The 13,501-nt window shown below is 55.6% G+C and overlaps 1 protein-coding gene across 3 annotated transcripts in view; it reads right to left on the bottom strand.

Moving 5' to 3' along the window:
* LRP5 (LDL receptor related protein 5) overlaps positions 1–13,501 on the bottom strand; it is a 123,100-nt gene that overhangs the window by 7,331 nt on the left and 102,268 nt on the right. The window contains exons 17-21 of one of the 3 annotated variants that reach the window (XM_025286832.3): positions 10,452–10,577; positions 6,658–6,894; positions 4,342–4,452; positions 2,713–2,949; positions 2,311–2,450 (exon numbers count right to left, since the gene is read on the bottom strand). In XM_025286832.3, the coding sequence (XP_025142617.3) occupies positions 2,311–2,450; positions 2,713–2,949; positions 4,342–4,452; positions 6,658–6,894; positions 10,452–10,577 (851 nt within the window). Of the gene's footprint in view, positions 1–2,310; positions 2,451–2,712; positions 2,950–4,341; positions 4,483–6,657; positions 6,895–10,451; positions 10,578–13,501 lie in introns of all 3 variants that reach the window. The other 2 variants (XM_025286830.3, XM_025286831.3) reach the window with 2 other exon arrangements.

Below are 13,501 nucleotides of genomic sequence, written 5' to 3'. Positions count from 1 at the left end.
AGTGGGACCTTCTGGAGTGCTTAAGCCACAAGGGTAGAGCCCTCGGGGATGGAATAAGTGTCCTTAAGAAAGAGACCCTGGGGGCTTCCCTGGTGGCCCAGTAGTTGAGACTCCACGGTTCCACTGCAGGAGGTTGCAGGTTCGATTCCTGGTCAGGGAACTGGTCAGGGACCTAAGATCCACAAGTCACAGCCAAAAAAAAAAAAGACCTCAGAGAGCTCCCTCATGCCTTCTACCACATACGGACAGGACAGTCACTATGAACTAAGAATTGGGCTTTGAACAGTGAGAAACCAGAGCCTTGATCTTTAACTTCCCAGCCTCTAGAACTGTGAGACATAAACGCCGTGTAGTTTAAGCTGCCCAGTCCATGGCATTTTTGTTACAGCAGCAAGCATGTGCCAAGACAACCATAGTTAAGTGAGATGTTGCCAATGCGACAACTGGTGAAGGGAGACGGGGCCGCTCTGTATTATATTTTACAGCTACGGATAAATCTGCAATTGTCTCCAAAACTAAAGAAAACATGTTACTCTCTTTGCCGGGAAGATGAAGTCCGTACTCCTGTATGCTCGCGTATGCACAGATTTCCCCTGGGAGAACACACACACACACAATCAACCCGGCACAGGCTATGCCTCTGGGGAGGGGTGAATTCCTGGTCGCAGTGAAGGCCGGGCCCTCTTTTCACCGTGCCCTTTGAATTCTGTATATTACTGATTCAAAGCAACGTAGTTAATTTTTAAACAGCTGGCTCCACAAAGGGCTTCTTTTGGGGATGATGAAATGTTCTAAATTTAACCATGGTGATGACCGCACAACTCTGTGAATATCCTAAAAACCACGGAATTGGACACTTGAAGTGGGTGGATTGTATGGTATGTGAACTGTATCTCAATAAAGCCACTGTAAGAAACTGCTGGCGGTCAGTGTCGTCTCTCGCCGCCAAGTGCGATCCCCCTGCTCCCGGCTCCTCCAGAGGCTGCAAGCATCCTGGTGTCCACGTTGGGGGTGGGAGGGGGTGGGCAGGGGGCTGGCCGGAGTCAGCTCAGTCTCACACGGGTTCTTGGGGCTTCTAGCTGGCTACGTGGGCCATCCGAAGGTCAGGTGACGATAGCAGCAGGAAGGCAAGAACAGTGGGGAGGGCTCCTCAAGTCCTCTCTGCTGACTCCGTGCTTCCCCCACCCCTAAACAGCCCAGCCCTGTAGCCTCCAGGAGACTCAGACCGAATCCTGCGGACCCGAGATAATAACCCCCGCTGCCTCCTCCTTCCTAGACCCTGCCAGGATCAGGTGCAATAAGGAAGGGCAACAGCCTGGGTATGGGGGACACTCAGAAGGGCAGGCAGGCCCCGTCCTGGTGGGTGGTGCTTGCTGGGACCCCCCCAGAGAAAGTTCAAGGGGCAATCTTCACCTCAGAAGAGTATTTCATCACAGAGAAGTCAGGTTTTGAAGAATTAGGAAGCACAGGACGAGGTAAAGTCAGAACCTGACACGTAGCCCCAGATTTGCATCCATGCATCAGGCTTACCCGGTTACCCCGGGCCATGCTCCTGGCAATGGGGGGGCTTTCCCAGCCAGTATGGAGGAGAAGGTCCCCCTCGGGATCCTGCAGCGGGACCTGGACACTAAGGGCTTCAGATTGTCACCCTCTACAATTATTTCCTTCTAGGGTGTGGCCTGGAGCCAGCCCACACCCCACTTGGGTTGCTAGAAGCTCCAGGGAGCAAAAGTCAGCACAAAAGTCATCCCATGAGTGCTTGTCCTTAGAAAACAATCCAGCTACTTTCTGGGAACCAACAAGGCCTTAGGCAGGAAAATAGGGTGTTTCTGGTGGGGACACTGAAGGGAAGCTCACGTCCAGCCAGACAGGCCCTGCTAATGGGGGAGGCCCTTGGAATAAAGACTGGCGCCCAGACCCGAGGACGCCCGACAGCAACCCTGGGACGTAGGATTATGGGTGCGACTTCCACTTTTAGACTCCGCCTGACTTCCGGATTTTCCACAATGAACAAGGAGTGCTCTTTTCTAAACAGAAAACCCAGGGGGTGGGAGGGAGGTCCAAGAAGGAGGGAATATATGTACACACACAGACGATTCACTTCGTGGTACAGCAGAAACACAACACTGTACAGCAATTCCACTCCAATAAAAGAAGAGAAAGGAAAAAAACTACAGTCAGGACAGGGAGGTGAGTGAATGCATCCCCCATCCTGAGGGATGGAACAGCAGGCTGGTAATTCTAGAAACCCTGATGTCATGGGTTGGGGGGGACCCTGAGCCGGCTGGGCTTCCTCCTGCCCCCACTCACCGGCGGATACAGTGTAGCCTTAGTGCTGGACGAGCTGCTGGACGAGGCCCCGGTGACGTGGTTCCGGTCGTAGAGCGGCACCCCGGCCCGGCCGCCCATCAGGCTCACGGAACTCATCATGGACTTGCCACACGAAATGCCTGTGGGAGGGGGGCCGGCGGGCACGAGGCCTGGTCAGGGGCCAGGGCGCCCCACGGACACAGAGTGCTTTCTCCAGCCCCTCTGCCCAGGAGACCCAACCACGCTCAGAAAAGGAAGCCCCATGTGACGGGTGTCCCCAGTGGGCAACTCAGACGAGCTCAGGTCAAGTCCAAAGAGCATTTCTGACCCCCTCGCCCCGCAGCCCGCCCTGACCGCCCTCTCCACCTCCTCCAAGGCCCTTGCGGGGCTCAGGCTCCTCACCTGTGAAGGGACCGTGCTGGGAGCCGCCAGGGGCGATGAAGTTGAGGGGCACGTGGGGGGTCCCGCTGACGTACTCGTGCGGGAAGGGCCCGTTGGCGCCGGCGTAGCGCTGGCACACCACACGCTGGCACACGAAGTAGACCCCGCCCATGATGAAGAGCGACAGGATGATGCCGATGACCGGCCCAATGGCGCTGCTGTGGGCTGGGCCGTCGTCCGAGGGCAGCTTGGTGATTTCTGCCGGAGGCCGGGCAGGGAGAGATGGTGGACGTCAACCCAAATGGAGCGGGTCTCCTGAGGGGGGGCAGGCGCTGTGTGCCCTGGAGGGCTCGTACCCGCCCCGGCCCAGCACCCACTGGTGGAGCTGCTGGGGGGCTGGGGCAGCACCCCTGAAGGGCTTGCCCTCTCCAGCCTCCCCGCAGCGGCCTCCTGCCCCTCCTCAGCTGGACTGAGCTCTCCCACTGCCCCCAGCCCCTCACCAGCGACTCCTCCTATTCACGCCCCTGACCTGGAGCTTCCCAGTCTGGGCTCTAAACTCAACCTTGTCCAAAGAACACTCACTTCCCCATCAGGTCGGCACAACGGTTCTAGGGACAATCAACTCAGTCCCCTCCAGCTGGCCAAACCCCCCAGAGAAAGGGAGGAAAGCTGCTGGTTCCAGCAAGGAGGCCTGACTATGGATGAAAATCATCCCAACAACTGGGGCCATAGTCACACGGGAGGCCAAAGACAGACATGGTCAGCGTGGACACCTGCCCACCAGAGGAGCAGGGCTCAGAACCCCACTGCTGCCCTCTGACCCCAGACCTCACCCCTGAGGTGGTAGCTGAGGGGCCTGCCCTGGGTTGATGGGACGGTACAAAAGTGCTCAGTGAGTCCCCGGGGACCCCTCCTTCTTCCCCATTCATAAGTCATCTCTATCTTGCAGTCAGAGTTCTCAACCCTGGTTCTTCTGCCGTGAACGAAGGGGCCACATCCCCAGATGCATGGACACATCCCCACTTCCTGGGAATCCAGCTCCCTTCCTGTCTGAATCCGACAGCCTTTCAAGAGCCACTGCCGCCAGGAAGTCTTCTCTGACTGCCTCTGTACCCCAGTACCCCTGACTGTACAGACCATGTCATTCAAGGGGCATGCAGCACGTGCGTGTACGTATGTGTGCATGTGTGCACGCACATGTGTGTTTCTGCACATGGCCACACACGGCTCCTCCTCGGCCAGACAGCAGGCTGCCAGGGAAGGGGCCCAGCCCCGACCCCCTCAGGTGATCTTGTCTGGCAGACACTGCTAAGTGAGGTCTCTGGGCAGAAACCCGCTGCCTCTGCCTGCCACTCAGGCCCGGCCCACCACAGTCAGCCCCGCCCACCTCTGCCTTCTCAAAGGGGGCCTGCCGCTATGCCTCTGTCCCAGCTAAAATGCCCCTTAGCTCCGTCTCTCCCTCCTCACAGCTGCCTCCACCTCCAGGAAGGTTTCCCTGACTCCCCCACCAAGGCCTGAGACTCCCGACCTCCCAGCCTCTTCAGTCCTCACCATTTCCTCCCTCTGGACACCACGGTCCTGGAACAGAAGCCCAGCACAGGGTGACCACCCCCCTCCCCCGACCCCGCCCTCTGCAGGAAGCCAGCTCACCGCACATGAGTTCGTCCGAGCCGTCGACGCAGTCCGGAAAGGAATCACACTGCTGTTTGATGAGGACGCACTGGCCGCTGGCACAGCGGAACTGGTTGGGCAGGCAGACGGCTGCAAGGAGGGGCCTTGCGTTCAGAGAGGCTGGAGGGCATGACGCAGCCAGGAGCACTAAGCAGATGACCACCAACAGGTGCACCCAGCCCCGCGACCCCAGACCCAGCAGCAGAGGCCTGGGGTCCAAACGCAGAGCAGGCAAAGGGACCCCTGCGAGGACCAGGTCGGGACACCGTCCCAGCCAAACCAGCCTTCACCCTCCCCTCGATGACCCCCCTTTCAAGGCCTGTGAAATGCTGGGGATGGGCTGGCAGGGAGGAGACCTCAACGACCCAGGGAGGTAATTATTCACCAGGATCCTACCATGGGTCAGGCTTGCAAAGCACCAGAGCTCCCACAGCCCCTGAGCTCAGGCTGTCTCCCAGGTCATGGGGTCAGTGGATGGCCCACAGGAGCCAGGCTCCTAACCAGGCGGGACAGGGGACAGCTGACGCACCCGCAGAGCTCCGGGGGTCAGGAAGAGGGTGCAGAGCTCAGCCGGAGAGGCAGAGGCTGGCCATGCAAGCAACTAGTGCAGCTCTCGGGCTTTTGGGGGAAACGGAAGAGAAAGGCCGGGCACTGCAACTGCCGCTGCTTCCCTGCTGACCTGGGAAGGGCCCCGGCCCCACGAGGAAGGGAGCTGCCTGGGGGCTCGCCGGTCACCTGCCCCCAGTACTTCCTGTCTACGCTCCCCACCTGCCCCGGCCCAGGCACCCCACGCTCGAAACTGGAGACAAGGAACCCTGTCTGTGCAATGAGTGGGCAGATCTCCTGGTCACCGAGCAGGAGAGGAAGCTTCTGAAACGGAGGGTGGAACCCAAAGCCTGCACCAGGGCCTGCTGTTCTCCCAGGGCTTCCTTCCACCAGGAGAAACTCTCACAGTGGGAGAACGGGCGGGAGTGGTTCCTAATCAGGGCTCCTGCCACCCGCCGAGATCTTGGCCACCAGACCGAGCTGGGGCCTACAGTGTAAGGCAGGACTCAGAAAACTCTTCTGTAAGAGACAGATATGTCTCTACAGTAACTACTCAACTCTGCTGTTTTCATGCAACACCAAGCCTCAGACAATATGTAAACGAATGAGCCTAGCTTTGTCCCAATAAAACTTAGGTGGCTAAGTTGGTAAAGAATACCAACTTACCCTGGTGCCTCAGATGGTAAAGAATCTGCCTGCAATGCAGGAGACATAAGAGACAGAAGTTTGATCCCGGGGTCGGAAGATACTCTGGAGAAGGGCATGGCAACCCACTCCAGTATTCTTGCCTGGAGAATCCCATGGACGGAGGAGCCTGGTGGGCTACAGTTCATGGGGTCCCAAAGAGTCAAACATGACTGAAGTGACGTAGCATGAACCCAAAACTTTATTCACCAAAATAGGTGGTGGCCTGGATTTAACCCTTAGGCCACAGTGTGCTAATCCTGGTCTAGTCTCCATCAAGTTCTCAAAGGGTCTGTGAGCTGGAAAGACTTTACGACTGCAGCTTTATGGAAACATTTGGGGGAATGAACCCCCAGGCCTTCATCTTCCACAGAATGGTTGCTTATCATGAGTGGGCAGGGAACAGATAAAATCTGAGTTATCCAAGTATAGGACCCAGTGGCTATGGGGGTAGCAGCTAGAAAGACCTATTAACAGCTAGCTCAGCAGCAGTCAATACGGGGCCGTAGTGCTGACAGTATGTGGCAGGAACCGACCAAGAAGGTCATTTATAAAAGAAAAAACTCAAGAGGGAGCACAGACATTCGTTTCACTGTCACGGTCTAAAGGAAGATCCTGCTGGTCAGAGTGGACCCAGGCTGACCAGACAAATCTCTCTGTAACTCCTGGTTCAGTGGGATGCTAGAAATCACCCACAAATAAGCATTAACCCACAGACTCGCTGGTGGAGGACAGCACTGCCTTTGGGGATGGGGATTAACCAGGGTGTAAACCATGGAATGCAAGCTGACTAATGCATTTGTCTTGGATTTCTGTAAAATTCTTGACTGAATGAGGGAAGGCAAGATAGATTCTCATAGTCCACCTTCATGCCAAACTGGTAGGGCAGACGCCAGGAGCCTTCAGGGGGCCTAAAACTAACATTTTTTTCCTTCCCAAGGTGAGGAGCCTTGGCAAAGCTTCTACAGTGACCTTCCTCAGGTTCGGCCTGATAAAGCCCAAACTCCAGGAGGGCGAGGGGGTGCCCTAGGGGATGGGCAGAGCCTTGCTGGGGCGGGGCCTCACCGTCGCAGTCTGCCTCATCCGAGCGGTCCTGGCAGTCAGCCTCGCCATCACAGCGCAGCCTCAGGTCCACGCACTGGCCCCGCGCACAGGGGAACTGTGAGGCCGAGCACACTGGGCAGCCCTCCTCGTCGCTCTGGTCGTCACACTCGGGGAAGCCGTCACAGCGCCAGGCCCCGGGGATGCAGTCGATCTCCCCAGTAGCGCAGGCGAACTGGTCGGGGGAGCACGTGGGAGGCTCTGCGGAGCAGAGAAAGACCATCATGGGTGCCGGCTTTTGGGCAAAAGTTGGGCGAAGCACGTCTGGCTTTCAAAGCGGGGAATACGCTCAGTTCATACATGCTGTATCCACCTCGTCTCCACTGCCCTGCGTCCTGTCTGCCTTCCCACCTCCAGCCCAAGTAGGCCATGAAGCTGTAGACCCAAAGCATAGGGTATGTGCAGGGCCTGGCTACACCAGCGTGTCCACTGCACCCCCGCCGGAAGTAGAAGGGTCAGAAAGCCAGTGGTCAGCACCCACACCTATTACACATTTGGGGCAATGGGGCCAGAACACTGTGAGTGCCAAGAGAGCCCACAGGCATGGTGGTGGGGGCTGGTGGAGGACCCAGGCCCTTCATTGAGGGGTGGGCTGAGGAAAGGCAGGTGGTAAGGGTACAGGAGGGGGAGCAGAGTCAAGGGGGAGGGGGTTTGAAGGTTCCCCGGTGGAGGGAGTCGTGGGAGGGTGGTGAGCTGAGAGGGTGAAGGACAGGAGGACACTTCCTGCCAGTGGCCATGGTAAGTCATTCCCCCCTCGGGGTCCACTTCTCTAGTGCAGGCCAAGAGTGGACAGTAGTGCTCAGGGAGGGGCACTGGCCTGGAGGCCTGGACACAGACGGGCATGATGAATGCCAGGGTGCCAGCAGAGACACCCAGGAGGAGCCCCTTGGCCCCTGGGCTGCCCCCCTTCCCCGGGCTCCTGTCATCATATCTCCCTCCTCTGCTGGAAAATCCCAGAAAACCGGACGCCCAGAAATCAGCCCAAACTCCATTTCAAGTTTAAGAACAGTCATCAACATCCATAAAATCTGATTAAGGAAAAAGGTATTGGGAGTTCCCTGGTCATCCAGCAGTTAGGACTTGGGCCCTTTCACTGCTCCAGCCAAGGTTCAATCCCTGGGGGGAACTAAGACGCATAAGCCACAGAGCATAGCCAAAAAAAAAAAAAAAAAAAAAAAATTTAAAGCCATCAATTTCACAAAAGTATTGATTTCAAGATGTACTAAGTAAGCCTTTCAACATTTGGAACCCACGTGCCTCCCCCATAACTGCGGGGTCCACACTGGACTGAATGGGAATGGGAGATGGGGGAAGAGTTATGAGCAAAAATGAACACAATCCCGCTGTTCCCACTGCGTTTGGCCCCAGAGGACACATCGGGGACAAAGAAGCCAAAGACGGATGTGTGTGCAGTGAGCTGCCAAGGAACACAGGGACGCTGGCCACGGAAAGCTGTGTGTGGACGGTGGCCCACGCCCCACTCCTGGACTCCAATCAAAGGCCCTGTGCCTTTGACCGCTATTTCCACTGCCTGGACACCCCCACAGCCCAGCCAGGAGGAAGAGGGTCCATGTGGGGCAGGCTCTGATTTCCTGAAGGGCCCCTAGTCCTGGCAGATGTTGCTGGAGAGCCAAGACCTGACAGGGTGGGGGGTGTGTGTGTGTGTGTGTGTGTGTGTATGTATGTGTGCACGGACATGGGGATGAACCCAGGCTCCTCTCAGCAGCTGGGCAACCTGAGGAACCTTCAAACTCCCAGGGCCTCCGTTTCATTGTCCCTAAAACAGAAGCAGCCCGCCTGGATCACCGCTTCCTCCCAGAAGTAACGGAGCCTGGCAAGCATATGCGCGTGCACATGCGAGAGTGAGTATGTGCGCATGTGTGAGCGCCTGGATGGGCTGGGCTCACACAGCAGGGGCGCTGCGGAGCACACCCTGGCATCGCGGGCCGCGCCCTGACCGTCTGGGTCACTGCATGAGGCACGAGGCTCCATGGCACCTCCTGGGGACCTCCGTGAGCCCCTGACCTTCTGAGAGCCCCCAGAGAAGAGGCCAGGGAAGAATGGAGATGGGGACACAGTGAATACAAGCCTCCTAGGCCCTGAGGAAGGGTGAGGGGGCACGTCCTCCCGTGGGGAAACCCAGGGCTGGGGTCCCAGGGTGAGCTGAGCGCTTGGTGCAGCTCTCTCCCCAAGCCCCGTCTCTTCCAGGGCAGTCTGGATGTCTGTGCGAGCTGCAAAGCCACTCTCAGGCCACAAAGCCATGTGGGCCCTGGGGCCGGAACTCAGAGAAAGGCCACGGGAAGCTCAGGAGAGTTGAGGTGTCCCTGCCAGCGGACAGTCATCAAAGGGCCCCCCTCTTCTTGGCCAGGGTCTCCGGGGTTTACAGTGATGAGGTGGGGCAGGAGAAAGCTCCATAAAGACAGGCCCGTGGTCCTGCTCCCTGAAATGTGCCATGTGTGGGACAAGGCGTGGGGATGATGGGGGTGAGGGTGAGAAGTAAGGGGCAGGGAAAGACCAGCCCCCTGGAGCTCAGAGGACAGGAGAGGAAAGGAACACAGGAACAACATGCCCAAGGTCACCTGAGGACCTGCAGGCAGAGGAGCAGAAGCCCGGGGACTGAGTTTCATCACGGTGTCATGCCAGTTCAGTCTTTCTATTACTGCTGCCATCTTCATGACTAGTGGCAGCTGGCATTCCCGTGTGCCATGTGTCAGGGACCATGCAAAGCACTCGGTTACTAATAACAACCCGTCAGATAAATGCTCTCCGTTTCTCTATTTCACAGAAAAGGAAGTGGACGATAAGAGAGGTAAGTGAGCAGCCCAGGGTCACTCAGCTGGGAAGTGGCAAAGCTGGTATTGGAACCCAGGTCTGGCTGACCCTAAAGCTTACATTCTTAACCACTCCCCGTGCAGCCTTTGGAAAGAAGAGGGTCAAGGGTAGAAGCAGGGGAAAAGACAGAACTACAAAAAAAATTAGACAAATCCATTATCGGGGATTTCAGCGCCTCCATCAGTAACTGACAGCAGAAGCAGTAAGGAAGGACAGACAACCTGAACAGCACTATCCCTCAACTGGATCTAACGACATTTAGAGCAACACTCCACCCAACAGCAGATGACGTAGCTTCTCAAGCTCGTAAGGAGTATTCACCAAGGACAGGCCACATGCTGGGGAAGAAAACATATCTGAACAAATTTAAAAGGCTAGTAATCATATGTGTATGCTTAGACCACAATGGCATTAAACTAGAAATCAGGAACAGAAAAACAGCTAGAAAATTCCCAACTATTTGGAAATTACATAACACACTTCTAAATAACATCAGGGCCAAAGAATTATTGAGAACAATTGAAAATATTTGAACTAACTGAAAATGAAAATACAATTTATCAAAATTTGTTCAGTTCTTCAGTCGCTCAGTCATGTCCCACTCTTTGTGACCCCACGGACTGCAGCAAGCCAGGCTTCCCTGCCCATCACCAATTCCCGGAGCTTGCTCAAACCCATGTCCATTGAGTCGGTGATGCCATCCAACATCAAAATTTGTGGGATGCAGCTAAAGCAGTGCTCAGAGGGAAATTCAAAGCCTGGAAATGCATATGTTAGAAAAGAGGACAAATAACAAGACAGTCTGCTTTGAACACTGGATGCCACAGGGACTATGGATTTTTAAAAAATGCCAGGCAACAACCTGGCAGGCAGAGAACCAGGTCCCTGTTCAGTGTCCCAACAGAAAGTGCCAAGCTCACACCTACCACCACAAGTCAGCAGGTTCTGCAGGAGCACAAGGTGGACCGGGCATGAGCAGCGCGGCGTCCCGTCGCCCTTGGCAACACAGATGTGGGAACAGCCTCCATTGTCACGGGCACAGGGGTGGGCTGCTGTGGAGAGAAAAGAAGGAGGGGGTTGGACTCCGCCTCCAGTCTCAGGACTTCAGCCTAGAGGAGGGAGGCGGTGAGGGCCAGGCAACACCTCACAATAACTGGCACTCCCACAGGGGTGCAGTCAACCCTCTCACTTCATTCCCAGGGCAGCCAGGCGAGTCTGTTTCTGTGGACGCTGCATTTTGCCAATGAGGAAGCGGAGGCCAAAAGCACATCTAGAACTTTCCTGACATCACACTCTGGCCTTCTGCACCAGCTCCCACCGTGCCTACAACCGTCATGCTACACTGCCCGCCTGCATATCTGTCTCTCATGGTGTAGTGGTGGGCCCCCCAAAAGATATGTCCACATCCTAACGCCCGGAATCTGAGAATGTAACCTTTACTGGGGAAAAGGGTCTCTGCAAACGATGTGATCACATTAAAGATCTTGAGATGGGGTCTAATTCTGAATTATCTGGGTGGGCGTTAAATCTACTAACAAGTATCCTTATAAGAGAACGCATAAGCGGTGAGGGCTTCCCAGGTGGTGCTAGCGGTAAAGAACCTGCCTGCCAGTGCAGGAGACATAGAGATGCAGGTTCAATCCCTGGATTGGGAAGATCCCCTGGAGAAGAGCATGGCAACTACTCCAGTATTCTTGCCTGGAGAGTCCCATGGACAGAGGAGCCTGGCGGCCTACAGTCCATGGGGTCGCAAAGAGTCAGACACAACTGAAGCCACTTAGCGTGCAAGCAGGCAAGAGGTGAAGGCAGGGGAGAGGCCATGTGATGGCAGAGGCCTCAATGGTGCAGCCACAAGCACACCTGTAGCCGTGAACCGTCTTTGCATCCCCTGGTCCCCATCCCCTCAGCCCCCTCATTCCCAGCCTCCAGAGACAGCACAGCCTTGGAGGCACCTTGACTTTGAACTCCTGGCCTCCAGAACCAGGAAAGAATGCATTTCTGCTGCTCTAAGTCACCCAGTTTGTGGCCGCTTGTTACAGCAGCTGCAGAAAACTAATACACATGGAAATTAACACAGTAAAGGTGCTGAACCCCGGGAACCTTGAATATTTCAATTCCATTAACCTCCTGTGCCCAATCTCTGGACAATGGTTAGGAGCCTGGGAAAGTGGCTGACCTCCCCCAGGTAAGAGGAAATGGCAAAGCGCACTCTGCTCCTCACCCCTAACCCTGAAGGCAAATCATGGTTTTTTTTCCTCCTCCATCTCAAGGATTAGGTGTTTTTAAAATGGCAGAGTCATAGTTGAGAGCAGAGTCAGCCAACTTTTTCCATAAAAAATGAGAAAGTAAATAATTCTGGCTTCACAGGCCAGGCCACCAGTGTGACCCCCGGTCAGCCAGCTGCAGGGCAAAGGCAGCCAGGACGACAGGGACCCACAAGCTGCAGAGTGCCACCCCTGGTTTAGAGGTTAGCTGTGGGATCGTGTGCGGACGCAGATGGGTGGCCCACGTCCCAGATCAACATGGCAGAGCCCACCGAAGGACTTCCTACGCTTACCCAAAATGAGGAGCCTCTCCATGTCACCCCAGAGCCCGCACACTGGTGCTCACAGACACGTCCCCAGTTTCCAACCTCAAACCTGCTCACTGAACATTTCCTGGCCCTCCCAGCCCTGGTTCCAAGGAGCTGCCGGTCAGTGCCCCTGGCTTTCTGCCAACACCAGTAGGCAGCTGGTCTTGACCTTTGTGGGCTGGGCATTCACCGTTCTGACCATCTGCCAGTGACACCCAGGAATCCGTGACTTGGCTGAGCATGGACTAAGAGGCCAGATGAACACAAGCATGCTAACCCATAGGTATGGGGCGCCTTGGTTATCTAGAAGCTAGTTTCCTGGTGACTTCATTTATCTGGGACCCAGCTGATTACCACAGAAACTGCCACCGAGCAGTCAACAAAGAAGTGGCCGGTTCGGAGGTCATGTCCCTGATTCTGAGCAGGAAGCCTAACAGAAAAAAACCCAAGTGGCTAAAGCCTGGGCTCTGGTTGCAAATTCAAGCCCCCTTGTGTTTATTGGCTGGGTGACAGGGGAAGTAATACCCTTACTGAGTTCTACTTTTGTCAGCTGTAAAATATAATCTCATCTGAAATTATTGTGAAAATAACATATATAAATAACATCATAAATTATTGTGAAATAACATATATAATGTAATAATATACTGAAAACAGGGCTGGGTGCAAAAGAGTCACAATGCAGTGTGGCCGAGGCAACGCCGACAGGGAGGGGCTGGGGTGAGGCTGGGCAGCCCTGGGGCCTGGACAGCGGCCAGGCCATGGGCGTCACAAGACAAGGACAGTGAAGGCCCTGCTCACTCAGCGGGCAGCCCGCTGGGTGCCGTGTACGTACTGAATAAAGAGAGAAAAGCAAGAAGACAGAGACAGGCAGACACTTACACACGCGCACACACACCTCCACATCCACATATAGCCAAGGACCGGGTGGAGGAACCAGAGGTCCTGATTACGGACATCCCTCTCTCAGGCCCCTGGACACAGCCAGGCTGTGGTAGGCAGATCCTAAAATGCCCCCCAAATTCCCCACCCTGCTCCCCAGCTGGGGAGGATGTGATGAGCTATGGTTTTATCACCTTTCTTGGTGGAGGGACGTACAGGTGTAATTAAGGTTACTAATCAGTTGATTCAGAGTCAATCTAAAGGGTGATTCATCTAAAGCTGGGCCAAATCTCATCACAGGCACTTGGAAAGCAGAGTGGGTTCGAGAGCTAGAAACAGAAGTTAGAGCGGTCCAATCTGTTGCTGATGGAGAAGGGGATGGGGTGAGGGCCTGAGGGTGGCCTCTGGTCACCAAGACTGGGCCCAGACAAAGCCAGAAAGAAAACGGCCTCAGCCCTACTCTCGCCTTGGTCCGCCCTCCTCCCTTTCTCCAGGGGTGCCAGTCCAGGGGTCGCTGTGCTC

Source organism: Bubalus bubalis, chromosome 5 (genome assembly GCF_019923935.1).
Source record: "Bubalus bubalis isolate 160015118507 breed Murrah chromosome 5, NDDB_SH_1, whole genome shotgun sequence".
NCBI classification, from domain to species: domain Eukaryota; kingdom Metazoa; phylum Chordata; class Mammalia; order Artiodactyla; family Bovidae; genus Bubalus; species Bubalus bubalis.
The sequence above is the reverse complement of the archived record's forward strand: the minus strand, read 5'-3'. Positions and strand labels throughout refer to the sequence as shown.